At 43.5% G+C, this 14458-nt stretch overlaps 1 protein-coding gene across 1 annotated transcript in view; it reads left to right on the forward strand.

Moving 5' to 3' along the window:
• The window catches only part of LOC311147681 (V-set and transmembrane domain-containing protein 2-like protein), a gene marked incomplete at both ends in the record, with an annotated part of 32402 nt that extends 20127 nt beyond the window's left edge, over positions 1–12275 (forward strand). The window contains 3 exons of the mRNA XM_084184436.1: positions 8050–8216; positions 9805–9849; positions 11880–12275. Of these exons, the coding sequence (XP_084040562.1) occupies positions 8050–8216; positions 9805–9849; positions 11880–12275 (608 nt within the window). The remainder of the gene's footprint in view (positions 1–8049; positions 8217–9804; positions 9850–11879) is intronic.
• Positions 12276–14458: the final 2183 nt, after the last annotated feature.

Genomic DNA, 14458 nt, shown 5'->3' on the forward strand with positions numbered 1-14458 from the left:
TCTTACAAAAAATGTTATTAATTAAGACGATACCACGACGAGTCACCTCCAGCTAGCTTTGATCAACATATAATAAACTAACTCAACATTTCAAAGGAAGATCATGACAGGAGCCCTCCCAGGCTTTCTCAAGCCTAAAAGATTCCTCTCTTTCTTATCCTTTTCTCCTTCATCTGTCACGTCTGTCTTTCTATTGCAGTTTTTCCAGCAATTATTGTAGTGATTTTCTAATTCTATTACTCTGTTTTATTTTGAACATAATGATGCCTCCAGGCACTTCAGATCCAACTTCCAAAGTCCATTGAGGCCTCTAATTAAGATGTGCAGATAGGGTGTTAATGATTACACAGGCCATCTTTGAATTAGCATTGTTTCCAAATCAATGTAGTCATGTAGGCTTTGATCAAATAAATATATTCTATTAAATAAATGTATTGTTAATCATTCACACATTTCCCCTCTAAACCCATATTTGGCATCAAGTAATATAAATGTGTCATCCTGATTCATACTAAATCATAAAGAAACATGATCAACAACCACTACAGAGAGCCTATCCATTTAATGACAATTTACATCACTGCTTTGAATACAAGAAAGCTTTAGGCCTATATTGAATCAGATCAAGCGTTAACCGGCGATAGCCGACACCCGCATAGCTGAAGTTTTGGGCGGTGTTTGAGGTATAACTGTGTTGGAGCTGTCAAATCAGTGAGCAGCTGCTCTTGATCATTGTCACAAAGCCACACCCGTCCCACTCGTGTTAGAAGTTCAGAATGAGAAAGTGTAGGCTATATGGAAATAATGAGGCTCAAATTGAAAATCATTAAACTAAATAATGAGGATTTCTATCAGCCTAATTGAAGTGTAGAATACATCTCACATTCCAGTGTTTGAACTTGTAAACAAGGCTGCATGGGATTTCTCTTAATGCGACTCGTAATGCGACTCTTAATGCATGGGATTTCTCTTCATGGCAACGTCCGCTTTAGGTATAATACCAGGAGCCGCTTGTGGACTCTAACAAAGTTCCACCACCAACACCGCCAAAACAACCGCTATGCGGATGTTGGCTAAAGCGGATCTGATTGAATAGAGCCCTTAGGCTGCTGCTTCTCCACTTCCCACCATGTAATGCCGAATCAATGCAAAGTGTGTTTTGTGTCTGGCAAATGGAAAATACAAAGGGATTTGATCAATTTACAAGGGAGATATGACTGAGGGCTTGTAGCTCTCCGGAGTGGGAGACATTGTGTTCTCACAGATATTTACAGAGGCTATTAAACTCAGACGTGGGAGCGGTGGATTACAAAGAAAGGTATATAGAAATTTGAAGAAGAAAGGGAATTTGTTTATTGCCTCTATGCAATGTTCTCCGGTATCCTAGTGGAGATTGAATAGGCCTACCACATGGGAGCTAACAATACGCTGGCAGCAGCACTGGACTTTCAGCACAATGGCCAGCTCCAGCTCTCTGTGTCTCACATTGAATGCAGTTCTGTCTCTCATTTTCCAGCCAGTTGAATACTCAAGGTTGATGTGGTTTTTGGGGGTAGTGTTTACTAGGAAGCACCAATTATGTTCCAGCACTTCCCTGTGGTAAATGGTTAGCTACTGTATATAAATTCCCTTTGAAAGTGTACTTTTTTAGGCATTGCTAGAATTTGATATTGTGCTACCCACCTGAGGTCTGTGTGACTTTTTGGAGGTTACTCCTAGAACACAATGGTTTGCCATGCTGACTGTTCAAACAGTGTGAGCAGCAGTACACCAGTGGGGTTGTGTGGTTACTTCCTCTGAGCCTCCGTCATCATGAATGGGATTAGCAGCAAATTAAAAATGTGTTTAAGAGAGTGTTTAAGAGGATTTGGGCCCAGTTAATAGGCAGATGTGCTGGGATCAGAAGAACTGATGTCTTCATTCTGCTAAAGCTAGTTTACCCATGTTGGGGATTTCAGCCCGTGTTATACATGGAGAGGAGCCAGCTCAGCCCAGGCAGCTTCCCCGCTCTCCTCCCACCCAGGCAGGTGTCTGGAATGAGGCCCAAATCTAGCTCCACTTCCATGTGAATTACAGTGGGAAACGGAGGATGTTCTTACTTCAGAATGTGCTACACTCTTTTGACATACAGTAGGTTAGCTGATTTCCACATGGACAAGAGTAAACATTTAATGCCAGCTTACATTCCCGGGCCACCAATGCGTAAAATGTATGCATGCATGACTGTAAGTCGGTGTTTGACCTAAAGACTTGAAACTTTCTGTGCAAGTGTCTTTCCTCATGGTGAACAAATTTGCTCATAAGGTCTGTCAGGATTTTCCTCCATCTAGGACATTTTTGAAAACCTTTGAAAAACATATTCTAATTAACCGTATGTCCAAATAACACCAAATTCGGTATGTAGGCCCATGGTACATCTCTTAACTTAGTTTGAGAAAAGTTAAGGGATTGGTTAATGCTAAAATCCTTAATTGAAACAATAACAAAGTGGTCACCCCACCTCTGTTTTGGTAAAAAGCTGCCTGGAGAAATGTAACCACTCTCAAATTCATAGACGGAGCTACAGTGCCTTGCAAAAGTATTCATCCCCCTTGGCGTTTTTTCCTATTTTGTAGCATTACAACCTGCAATTTAAATTGATTTTAATTTGGATGTCATGTAATGGACATACACAAAATAGTCCAAATTGGTGAAGTGAAATAAAAAAAATAACATACAGTTGAAGTTGGAAGTTTACATACACTTCGGTTAGCGACATTAAAACTAGTTTTTCAACCACTCCACAAATTTCTTGTTAACAAACTATAGTTTTGGCAAGTCAGTTAGAACATCTACTATGTGCATGACACAAATCATTTTTCTAACAATTGTTTACAGACAGATTATTTCACTTTAAATTCACTGTATCACAATTCCAGTGGGTCAGAAGTTTACATACACAAAGTTGACTGTGCCTTTAAACAGCTTGGAAAATTCCAGAAAACGATGTCATGGCTTTAGAAGCTTCTGATAGGCTAATTGACATAATTTGATTAAATTGGAGGTGTACCTGTGGATGTATTTCAAGGCCTACCTTCAAACTCAGTGCCTCTTTGGGAAAATGAAAAGAAATCAGCCAAGACCGCAGAAAAAAATTGTAGACCTCCACAAGTCTGGTTCATCCTTGGGAGCAATTTCCAAATGCCTGAAGGTACCACGTTCATCTGTACAAATAATAGTACGCAAGTATAAACACCATGGGACCACGCAGTCGTCATACCGCTCAGGAAGGAGACGCATTCTGTCTCCTAGAGATGAACGTACTTTGGTGCAAAAAGTGCAAATCAATCCCAGAACAACAGCAAAGGACCTTGTGAAGATGCTGGAGGAAACAGGTACAAAAGTATCTATATCCACAGTAAAACAAGTACTATATTGACATAACCTGAAAGGCCGCTCAGCAAGGAAGAAGCCACTGCTCCAAATCCGCCATAAAAAAGCCAGACTACGGTTTGCAACTGCACATGGGGACAAAGATCGTACTTTTTGGAGAAATGTCCTCTGGTCTGATGAAACAAAAATAGAACTGTTTGGCCATAATGACCATCGTTATGTTTGGAGGAAAAAGGGGGTAGGCTTGCAAGCCGAAGAACACCATCCCAACCGTGAAGCACGGGGGTGGCAGCATCATGCTGTAGGGGTGCTTTGCTGCAGGAGGGACTGGTGCACTTCACAAAATAGATGGCATCATGAGGAAGGAACATTATGTGGATATATTGAAGCAACATCTCAAGACATCAGTCAGGAAGTTAAAGCTTGGTCGCAAATGGGTCTTCCAAATGGACAATCACCCCAAGCATACTTCCAAAATTGTGGCAAAATGGCTTAAGGACAACAAAGTCAAGGTATTGGAGTGGCCATCACAAAGCCCTGACCTCAATCCTATAGAACATTTGTGGGCAGAACTGAAAAAAGCGTGTGCGAGCAAGGAGGCCTACAAACCTGATTCAGTTACACCAGCTCTGTCAGGAGGAATGGGCCAAAATTCACCCAACTTATTGTGGGAAGCTTGTGGAAGGCTACCCGAAACGTTTGACCCAAGTTAAACAATTTAAAGACAATGCTACCAAATACTATGTATGTAAACTTCTGACCCACTGGGAATGTGATGAAAGAAATAAAAGCTGAAATAAATAATTCTCTCTACTATTATTCTGACATTTCACATTCTTAAAATAAAGTGGTGATCCTAACTGACCTAAGACAGGGAATTTGTACTAGGATTAAATGTCAGGAATTGTGAAAAACTGAGTTTAAATGTATTTGGCTAAGGTGTATATAAACTTTCGACTTCAACTGTATGTATTCACCCCCTTTGCTAAAAAGCCCCTAAATAAGATCTGGTGCAACCAATTACCTTCAGAAGTCCGTACGTTCATAATTAGTTAAATAAAGTCCACCTGTGTGCAATCTAAGTGTCACATGATCTGTCACATGATCTCAGTATATATACACCTGTTCTGAAAGGCCCCAGAGTCTGCAACACCACTAAGCAAGGGGCACCACCAAGCAAGTGGCACCATGAAGACCAAGGAGCTCTCCAAACAGGTCAGGGACAAAGTTGTGGAGAAGTACAGATCATGGTTGGGTTATAAAGAAATATCTGAAACTTTGAACATCCCACGGAGCAACATTAAATCCATTATTAAAAAATGGAAGGAACATGTAACAAACCTGCCAAGAGAGGGCCACCCACCAAAACTCACGGACCAGGCAAGGAGGGCATTAATCAGAGAGGCAACAAAGACACCAAAGATAACCCTGAAGGAGCTGCAAAGCTCCACAGCGGAGATTGGAGTATCTGTCCATAGGACCACTTTAAGCCGTACACTCCACAGAACTGGGCTTTATAGAAGAGTGGCCAGAAGAACGCCATTGCTTAGAGAAAAAAATAAGCAAACACGTTTGGTGTTCGCCAAAAGGCATGTGGGAGACTCCCCAAACATATGGAAGAAGGTACTCTGGTCAGATGAGACTAAAATTGAGCTTTTTGGCCATCAAGGTAAACGCTATGTCTGGCGCAAACCCAACACCTCTCCTCACCCCGAGAACACTATCCCCACAGTGAAGCCTGGTGGTGGCATCATCTTGCTGTGGGGATGTTTTTCATCGGCAGGGACTGGGAAACTGGTCAGAATTGAAGGAATGATGGATGGCGCTAAATACAGGGAAATTCTTGAGGGAAACCTGCGTCAGTCTTCCAGAGATTTGAGACTGGGACGGAGGTTCACCTTCCAGCAGGACAATGACCCTATGCATACTGCTAAAGCAACACTCGAGTGGTTTAAGGGGAAACATTTAAATGTCTTGGAATGGAGAATCTGTGGTATGACTTAAAGATTGCTGTACACCAGCGGAACCCATCCAACTTGAAGGAGCTGGAGCAGTTTTGCCTTGAAGAATGGGCAAAAATCCCAGTGGCTAGATGTGCCAAGCTTATAGAGACATACCCCAAGAGACTTGCAGCTGTAATTGCTGCAAAAGGTGGCTCTACAAAGTATTGACTCTGGGAGGGGTGAATAGTTATGCACGCTGAAGTTTTCTGTTTTTTTGTGGTAGGCATGTTGTGTAAATCAAATGATACAAACCCACCAAAAATCAATTTTTAATTCCAGGTTGTAAGGCAACAAAATAGGAATAATGCCAAGGGGGTTGAATACTTTCGCAAGGCACTGTACATGTGGGTAGAGTTAAAGTGACTATGCATAAATAATCAACAGAGTAGCAGCAGCGTAAAAGAGGGGGATGGGGTGGGGTGGGGTGGGGGGGCAATGCAAATAGTCTGGGTAGCCATGATTAGCTGTTCAGGAGTCTAATGGCTTGTGGGTAGAAGCTGTTAAGAAGCCTTTTGGACCTAGACTTGGTGCTCCGGTACCACTTGCCGTGCGGTAATAGAGAGAACAGTCAATGACTAGGGTGGCTGGAGTCTTTGATAATTTTTAGGGCCTTCTTCTGACACTGCCTGGTATAGAGGTCCTGGATGGCAGGAAGCTTGGCTCCAGTGAGGTACTGGGCCGTACGCACTACCCTCTGTAGTGCCTTGCGGTCAAAAGCCGAGCAGTTGCCATACCAGGCGGTGATGCAACCAGTCAGGATGCTCTCGATGGTGCAGCTGAATAACTTTTTGAGGATCTGAGGACCCATGCCAAATCTTTTCAGTCTCCTGAGGGGGAATAGGCTTTGTCGTGCCCTCTTCACAACTGGACAATGATAGTTTGTTGGTGATGTGGACACCAAGGAACTTGAAGCTCTCAACCTGTTCCACTACAGCCCCGTCGATGAGAATGGGGGCGTGCTCAGTCCTTTTTTTTTTCCTGTAGTCCACAATCATCTCCTTTGTCTTGATCATGTTGAAGGATAGGTTGTTATCCTGTCACCACACGGCCAGATATCTGACCTCCTCCCTATAGGCTGTCTCATTGTTGTCGGTGATCAGGCCTACCACTGTTGTGTCGTCAGCAACCTTAATGATGGTGTTGGAGTCGTGCCTGGCATGCAGTCATGGGTGAACAGGGAGTACAGGAGGGGACTGAGCACGGGCCCCTGTGTTGAGGATCAGCGTAGCAGATGTGTTGTTACCTACCCTTACCACCTGGGGGTGGCCCGTCAGGAAGTCCAGGATCCAGTTGCAGAGGGAGGTGTTTAGTCCCAGGGTCCTTAGCTTAGTGATGAGCTTCGAGGGCACTATGGTGTTGAACACTGAGCTGTAGTCCTCAGCACAAGGTGCACCTGGGTAATGATCATGCTGTTTAATCCGCTTCTTGATATGCCACACCTGTCAGGTGGATGGATTATCTTGGCAATGGAGAAATGTTCACTAACAGGGATGTAAACAAATTTGTGCACAAAATTGGAATAAATAATATCTTTGTGCATATGGAAAATGTCGGGGTTCTTTTATTTCAGCTCATGGAACATGGGACCAACACTTTACATGTTGCACTTATATTTTTTATCAGTATATCAACTCAATACATTAAGTGATGACTTTAAGAATGATTACCTGCTGCATTCAAACCAACCTAGAACACTAGACTAAACTTCACTTGCGTCATCCTTGTGTATTGAGAGATAAACATGGTAAAGCTTTTACTGATTGCACATAAATGAAGATAGTTTCTACATGATAGAGTGCTTGCTTTGTTATCCAACTGATCTTCTGTCCTTTCTGTCATCCTGTGAACCCCATTCATTGCTGCTCTCAGCTGAATTTTTAAATTATATTATTATGACAGGCTAGGTAAACTGTATTATTATTGCACTGCATATTTACACTGTGTGTTTGTGAACACATTCACAACTATTTTCTGAGCGTTGGTTTAGTAAGCACTAGTCCTCCATCACCGATTGAGTGTGGTTTTAAGCTGGAGAGCGATACACCCAATCCTCTTTAGTTTGCCAGCCCTTCAGCAAGGCTGCACTAATCAGTTGTGACATTGCTCATCAGAACTACTTTTGAAAATCTACCAAAGCTCTCTGTTGTAGTTCAAAGCTTCAGGATATATTTTTTTACTGAAAAACAAAAACATTAGTTTTGCTTCTTTAACAGCAACAGGGGAGCTGTTTTGGCAGTAATGCCTTCTTTAGTATAGAGGCAGCGTGGTAATATTAACAACAACACTTTTTATTATAAACATTGAATAATTACGTTAACTAAATAGCAAGCCAGGTGAGCACAATGAGATTAATCAAAATGGAAATGTTTTAACTAGTTAATGAGGATTTTGATTATATTCCTCATAGTTGCTTAGAAATACAAGTATTTTTGGATTGTGTTCCTAAAAGAGTGTTGTATTTGCAGAAGGCCTATAGCACGGAAATACAATTTCTTTATGCACACTGTTACTAGGGTTAACTCAACATTCTATTAGAGACTATTTACAATCACAGTGTATTATCATCACTGTAAATGAACTGCAGTAAGTGCAAACACCACTCATATTGTCTTCAGAGAGGACTGGGTTATCTTTTTCATAGCCAACTGTTAACTTTGCTTTTTTCTCCATACAGCTGTGTTCACAGAGGTCCCCCATGACATCACAGCACAGAGTGGTCAGGACGTGGAGATGGCGTGCTCTTTCCGGGGGGCAGGCCCCTCCTACTCCCTGGAGATCCAGTGGTGGTACATCAGGAACCACAGAGACTGGACAGAGAAACAGCCCTGGGCCACCAATCAGGTAGCTAGACTGCTCGCTCTCTGTCACTGCTGATAGAATATTGCTGAGGAGGTGTTCTGTGATCAGTGATCACAGGGATGAGGCAGAGGATGGATAGGTGGGGAACAGAGTCTTCCTATTCACCCTCATTGCAAAAAGCAATGTAAATAGCAAAGCATTAGCATACAGTAAGTACTGTAGGCTATGCACACAAACTCCTTTCCTCAGTCCCAATCTTTAGAGTTTGCCATCGAGGCACAGCTACAGTATACAGGTCAGAATTAGGACCAACTAATATAGTACACAGGGCTAAACTGAGTGAGGTGAGCAGCAGGTAACAAACCACACATGAGTCACTGCAGTAGGCATAAATAGCAGCAGGTTCCCCAGGTGCCCCGGAGGCACAGGAACAGAAGAGGAGGCTGAGGAACACAACAGTGGTAGGCCTGATCACCGACAACGATGAGACAGCCTATAGGGAGGAGGTCAGAGACCTGGCCGTGTGGTGCCAGGATAACAACCTCTCCCTCAACGTGACCAAGACAAAGGAGATGATTGTGGACTACAGGAAAAAAAAGAGGACTGAGCATAGTCACTTTATCTCTACCCACATGTACATATTACTTCAACTACCTCAACTAGCCGGTGCTCCCGCACATTGACTCTGCACCGGTACCCCCCTGTATATATAGCCTCCCTACTGTTATTTTATTTTACTTCTGTTATTTTTTTCTCAACACTTTTTTGTTGTTTTATTTGACTTTTTTATTAAAAATAAATGCACTGTTGGTTAAGGGCTGTAAGTAAGCATTTCACTGTAATGTCTACACCTGTTGTATTCGGCGCATGTGGCCAATAAAATTTGATTTGATTTGAAATATTTTATCAGGAGGACTACCTGAGCTGGGCAATGCAGAGCAGGTTTTCAATAAGGATGGAAAGTTTTCCAGGCCTCCTGCTGTCTTTCGACGCTTTTTAATTGGAAAATGGAGAAATGTAAAGAAACTTCCTCTCACCTCACTCAGAGTTATTATTCATGAAGTACCCCTGGAGGACTGGCTGTGTACCCCTGGAGGACACCATGCCTCCCTTGCTGGAGCGTGGGCCAGGTGGTGCTACTGGCCTAGAATACTGTACAGGCTGTGTTGTAATGTAGTCAGGCCTACACTCTTTTCCTGGATGAACCATGCCTACAGGATAATATATTGGTTCCTCTCAGGTTGAAATGTATTGCATACTATTTTTGGTTTCAAATTCATATTACAAATGTGTGTTATACTAAGAATGTAGAGATGGGTACCTTGGGGGGAAACACAGGTTTCACCTCTAGATCTATTCCTCTGAATAGAGTGGTGATTCTCCACTTACCGTATGCAGACTATGCACAGAGGAACACTGGGTTTATGTAATTTTGAGTCCAGCTGTACCTCTTTGATGCAATTACCTGTAAAGTAGGTATTACTAGGCCCATTACCTATGTTCTGCTCTGATCAAATTCCCTGGAAGTGGACTCATCATTGATGTAAGGCATTTTTACGCAATGGGGAACATTTTATAAAAATAAAAGTATGTCTAATGTTTCTCATTCTTTGAAATATTTTTATTACAGGTTGTACCCCAGGATGAGATGTCAAAGGATGCTACCAAAATAAGTGTGAGTCTTTACTGCATTATATGTTATATCTCCTGCCTGTCTGGCATCTTTTACACTTTTGTATTTGTCTTGTTGGTAATTTAGTGTCCAATAGAGGCCTCATTACCAAACCTATGCAATAAGTGGTAGGGTTCGGGGAAAATGTGTGTATATATATATATATATATATATATATATATATATATATATATATATATATTGGAAATGATGCAAACAATTACATTGATGGAAGCCACAATCTATCTGCAATATTAAAGCTGATCTACCCCCTAAAAAAAACAAAATAAATAAATAAAACAAAATAAAAAAACATATGCAATAGATATTGCCATTTCTTGGAAGCTGTGGAAGCTGAATGTCAGTACACTTGCTTCTGCTACAGTTGTGTGTTTCAGATCTATAAAAAGAATGAGGTTGCAGTGCAGTAAGATGGTGCAAGGTCTTCTTTTCTTCTCTCAGTAAAGCATGAATGCGCCTAACTTTACAACTGCTGTCTTTACAAGTACGATCTGCTGTCTTAATAAAAAAAACGAGACTGTGCTCCCTGCTGAAGAATGATCAGGGAGTCAACAGTGCTTTTGATAGCTCATCTGGCACGGCGTAGTTTGTTGTTGCCACCAGGCTAACTGAGGAAAATGATTTGTTAACAGCTAGTTCTATGCTCGCACAGCGGCTATTCAGCTTGCTGTGGGTGAAGGAGTATAAACCAGGTTCTCCCTCTACTCCCTCGTCTCCAGGAAAAGATGAAGCCTATCTCTGATCTGATGTTTCCTCCCTGGTTCATTTCCCCATTGACTAGCTAGCTGCTGCTGACTAACCATAATGAAACCACCAGCTGTGGTGTGGAGGAGGATGCCACTGGGCCATCGCTCAGCCGGTAAAACGGTGCCGTGGATTCCAGCCCAGAGACATCGGTTTCAGCACACATGGATGCATACCAGCCTTTCTTGTTTCCCCACAAGTATAGCTAATGGCATCAACCAGACTGAAAACACCAATCAGCTTTCTGGCACCTTGTATATGGCCTCAGAGTTTAACTATCTTCATGTTCTATTGATGTTATGAGATTATACTAAACCATGCAGGCCTACTAACTATAGTCCTAAAATAGTATTTTGGTCTGTATTATTGGTCTAAAGGTTGAATGTGATTGTGTGATTTTCTCTATAAGCTTAGAGGACTCTGGGCTGATAATAGAGATAGACAGCTACAGACAACTCATTAGCCTTGGGTGCACTACCTGTGTGGGAGGAAGCTAATAAAGACAACTGGATTTATATCCTGATGCGTCACAACCAATGACATTCCCACAGCATGTGATCACTTTGTGTTATCTAAGATCTAAGATATATTTTTCACAGCATTTTATAAGCCACTGAACTATTACATCCTTACCCAGTAAAGGCATGTTCTGTATGTACAGCATGCATGCAGGGGCACAGCATCTCCTCATTTGTTCAAGTGAGCAAATGGAACAGCTCTCTGCAACATGGAAACAAAGGGACTGGCGCCTATGTGATAGGACATTGTACTGAGTGTGTGTGTACATGTGGTGTGTGTGTGTGCCTCCTCACATGCCCACGCAATCTGTTTGGTTGCCAGACAGCTTTATTGACCGCGGGGGCCCGGTGGCAGGACTCCTGACTGGGCTCGGTGGGGCTGCCAGCATACAGGGGTTGGGGAGGAGGGGCAGCTGCTCTGTAAGTGTTGCACTGTGGTGACGCAGCCAGCATCTCATTACAGAGACGGCTGCCAGCCTGGCTCACCCACACCCACGGATGGTGGGACAGAGAAGGGGGGGGTGCACAAGGAAGTTATTGTTTTTTGAGCAAATTGAGTAACAACAAATACAGACACTGAGCATTTTCAGATCTGAAGGAGAAATTAGGGTTGAGATATCATGATGGGATGATTTATAGTTTTTGTTTGTAAGGATCTGATAGATAGGGTATACAGTCATGGACCAAAATGTATAATTTAACTCTTGGATGTTGACCAATGAAACATCATTTTGTTGGAATGTTTTGCAGGTGGTGAAGGTTGCCGGGAGCAACATCTCCCACAAGCTGCGTCTGTCTTGCGTGAAGCCGTCTGATGAGGGCACGTACGAGTGCCGCGTGATCGACTTCAGCGACACTGACAGCTACGCCCGCCACCACAAGGTGAGGGCCTACCTGCAGGTGGAGTCAGACAGAAACCAGAACCCAAAGCTGCGCCACCATGGGGACAACTTCCAACCCCAGGACACCAAGGGCCTGGCGAGCAGCGGGCACCAGCCGGAGCATGGCAAGCACTCGCCAGCAGCCCACCACAGCAACCACAAACCAACAGGCACTGGCAGGGAGCTGAGGAAGAGGTCTGCTGAGGCTGACAGCGCTACTGACTGCACTGACAGCTGTCCTCTACACCTCACAGCTCACCCATAGCCTCCTCTGCCTTTTTCGGTCTGGCCTCAGCCCCACACCCCAGGTGGGTAGTTCCAGTCCCGGAGGGCCGCAGCGCAGTGTACGCAGACCTCTGATCCATCCCAGTTGATTGCTCACCCACCCCTACCCCTGCTCCAGACACCAAAGGGACTATATCTCAGTGCCACCTCAGTCCTATATCTCTGCCCTCTGCCCTCACACTGTCCCATCAAAAACATCCCAAGTCCTCTCCCAGGCCAAACCCTCTCCCACCCCTTCTCTTTACCACAACCCTCTAGATCAGGGATGGGCAACATTGATGGGGATGGGGGCCCCAAAAAATCTGAACTCATCATGAGGGGCCACAGTGGCTCACGGGTCTGTGCACCCACATCCATACCTACAGTGAGGGAAAAAAGTATTTGATCCCCTGCTGATTTTGTACGTTTGCCCACTGACAAAGACATGATCAGTCTATCATTTTAATGGTAGGTTTATTTGAACAGTGAGAGACAGAATAACAACAACAAAATCCAGAAAAACGCATGTCAAAAATGTATTGCTTTTTAATCACAGAGGTCAGACATTTCTTGTAGTTGGCCACCAGGTTTGCACACATCTCAGGAGGGATTTTGTCCCACTCCTCTTTGCAGATCTTCTCCAAGTCATTAAGGTTTCGAGGCTGACGTTTGGCAACTCGAACCTTCAGCTCCCTCCACAGATTTTCTATGGGATTAAGGTCTGGAGACTGGCTAGGCCACTCCAGGACCTTAATGTGCTTCTTCTTGAGCCACTCCTTTGTTGCCTTGGCCATGTGTTTTGGGTCATTGTCATGCTGGAATACCCATCCACGACCCATTTCCAATGCCCTGGCTGAGGGAAGGAGGTTCTTACCCAAGATTTGACGGTACATGGCGCCGTCCATCGTCCCTTTGATGCAGTGAAGTTGTCCTGTCCCCTTAGCAGAAAAACACCCCCAAAGCATAATGTTTCCACCTCCATGTTTGACAGTGGGGGTGGTGTTCTTGGGGTCATAGGCAGCATTCCTCCTCCTCCAAACACGGCGAGTTGAGTTGATGCCAAAGAGCTCGATTTTGGTCTCACCTGACCACAACACTTTCACCCAGTTCTCCTCTGAATCATTCAGATGTTCATTGGCAAACTTCAGACGGGCCTATATATGTGCTTTCTTGAGCAGGGGGACCTTGCGGGCGCTGCAGGATTTCAGTCCTTTGCGGCGTAGTGTGTTACCAATTGTGTTCTTGGTGACTATGGTCCCAGCTGCCTTGCGATCATTGACAAGATCCTCCCGTGTAGTTCTGGGCTGATTCCTCACCGTTCTCATGATCATTGCAACTCCACGAGGTGAGATCTTGCATGGAGCCCTAGGCCGAGGGAGATTGACAGTTATTTTGTGTTTCTTCCATTTGCGAATAATCGCACCAACTGTTGTCACCTTCTCACGAAGCTGCTTGGCGATGGTCTTGTAGCCCATTCCAGCCTTGTGTAGGTATACAATCTTGTCCCTGACATCCTTGGAGAGGTCTTTGGTCTTGGCCATGGTGGAGAGTTTGGAATCTGATTGATTGAGTGCTTCTGTGTACAGATGTCTTTTATACAGGTAACAAACTGAGATTAGGAGCACTCCCTTTAAGAGTGTGCTCCTAATCTCAGCTCGTTACCTGTATAAAAGACACCTGCGAGCCAGAAATCTTTCTGATTGAGAGGGGGTCAAATACTTATTTCCCTCATTAAAATGCAAATCAATTTATAACATTTTTGACATGCGTTTTTCTGGATTTTTTTGTTGTTATTCTGTCTCTCACTGTTCAAATAAACCTACCATTAAAATTATAGACTGATCATTTCTTTGTCAGTGGGCAAATGTACAAAATCAGCAGGGGATCAAATACTTTTTTCCCTCACTTGTACATGTGCAGTCAGAGCCGGCCCTAGCGTTTTCGCCCTAAGCAAAATTTTGTTGGGTGGCCCCCCACCTTGCGAGCAAAACATTTTAGCGTCCCCCCTATTGACAATGGAGATAATTTTTTGTTTGTTTTAAAGTTAATTTCCTGCAATTGTACACATTTTGCCATGGGGCGTAGAGAAGACTTAGCCATTTTATAACACATTACCTGCAATTATACTCATTTTGACCTGACTTATGCCTCGTTAATATGATATCTGAGTGAGTGACTTTAAAC

This window comes from Coregonus lavaretus (genome assembly GCF_964263955.1).
Source record: "Coregonus lavaretus genome assembly, chromosome: 20".
NCBI classification, from domain to species: domain Eukaryota; kingdom Metazoa; phylum Chordata; class Actinopteri; order Salmoniformes; family Salmonidae; genus Coregonus; species Coregonus lavaretus.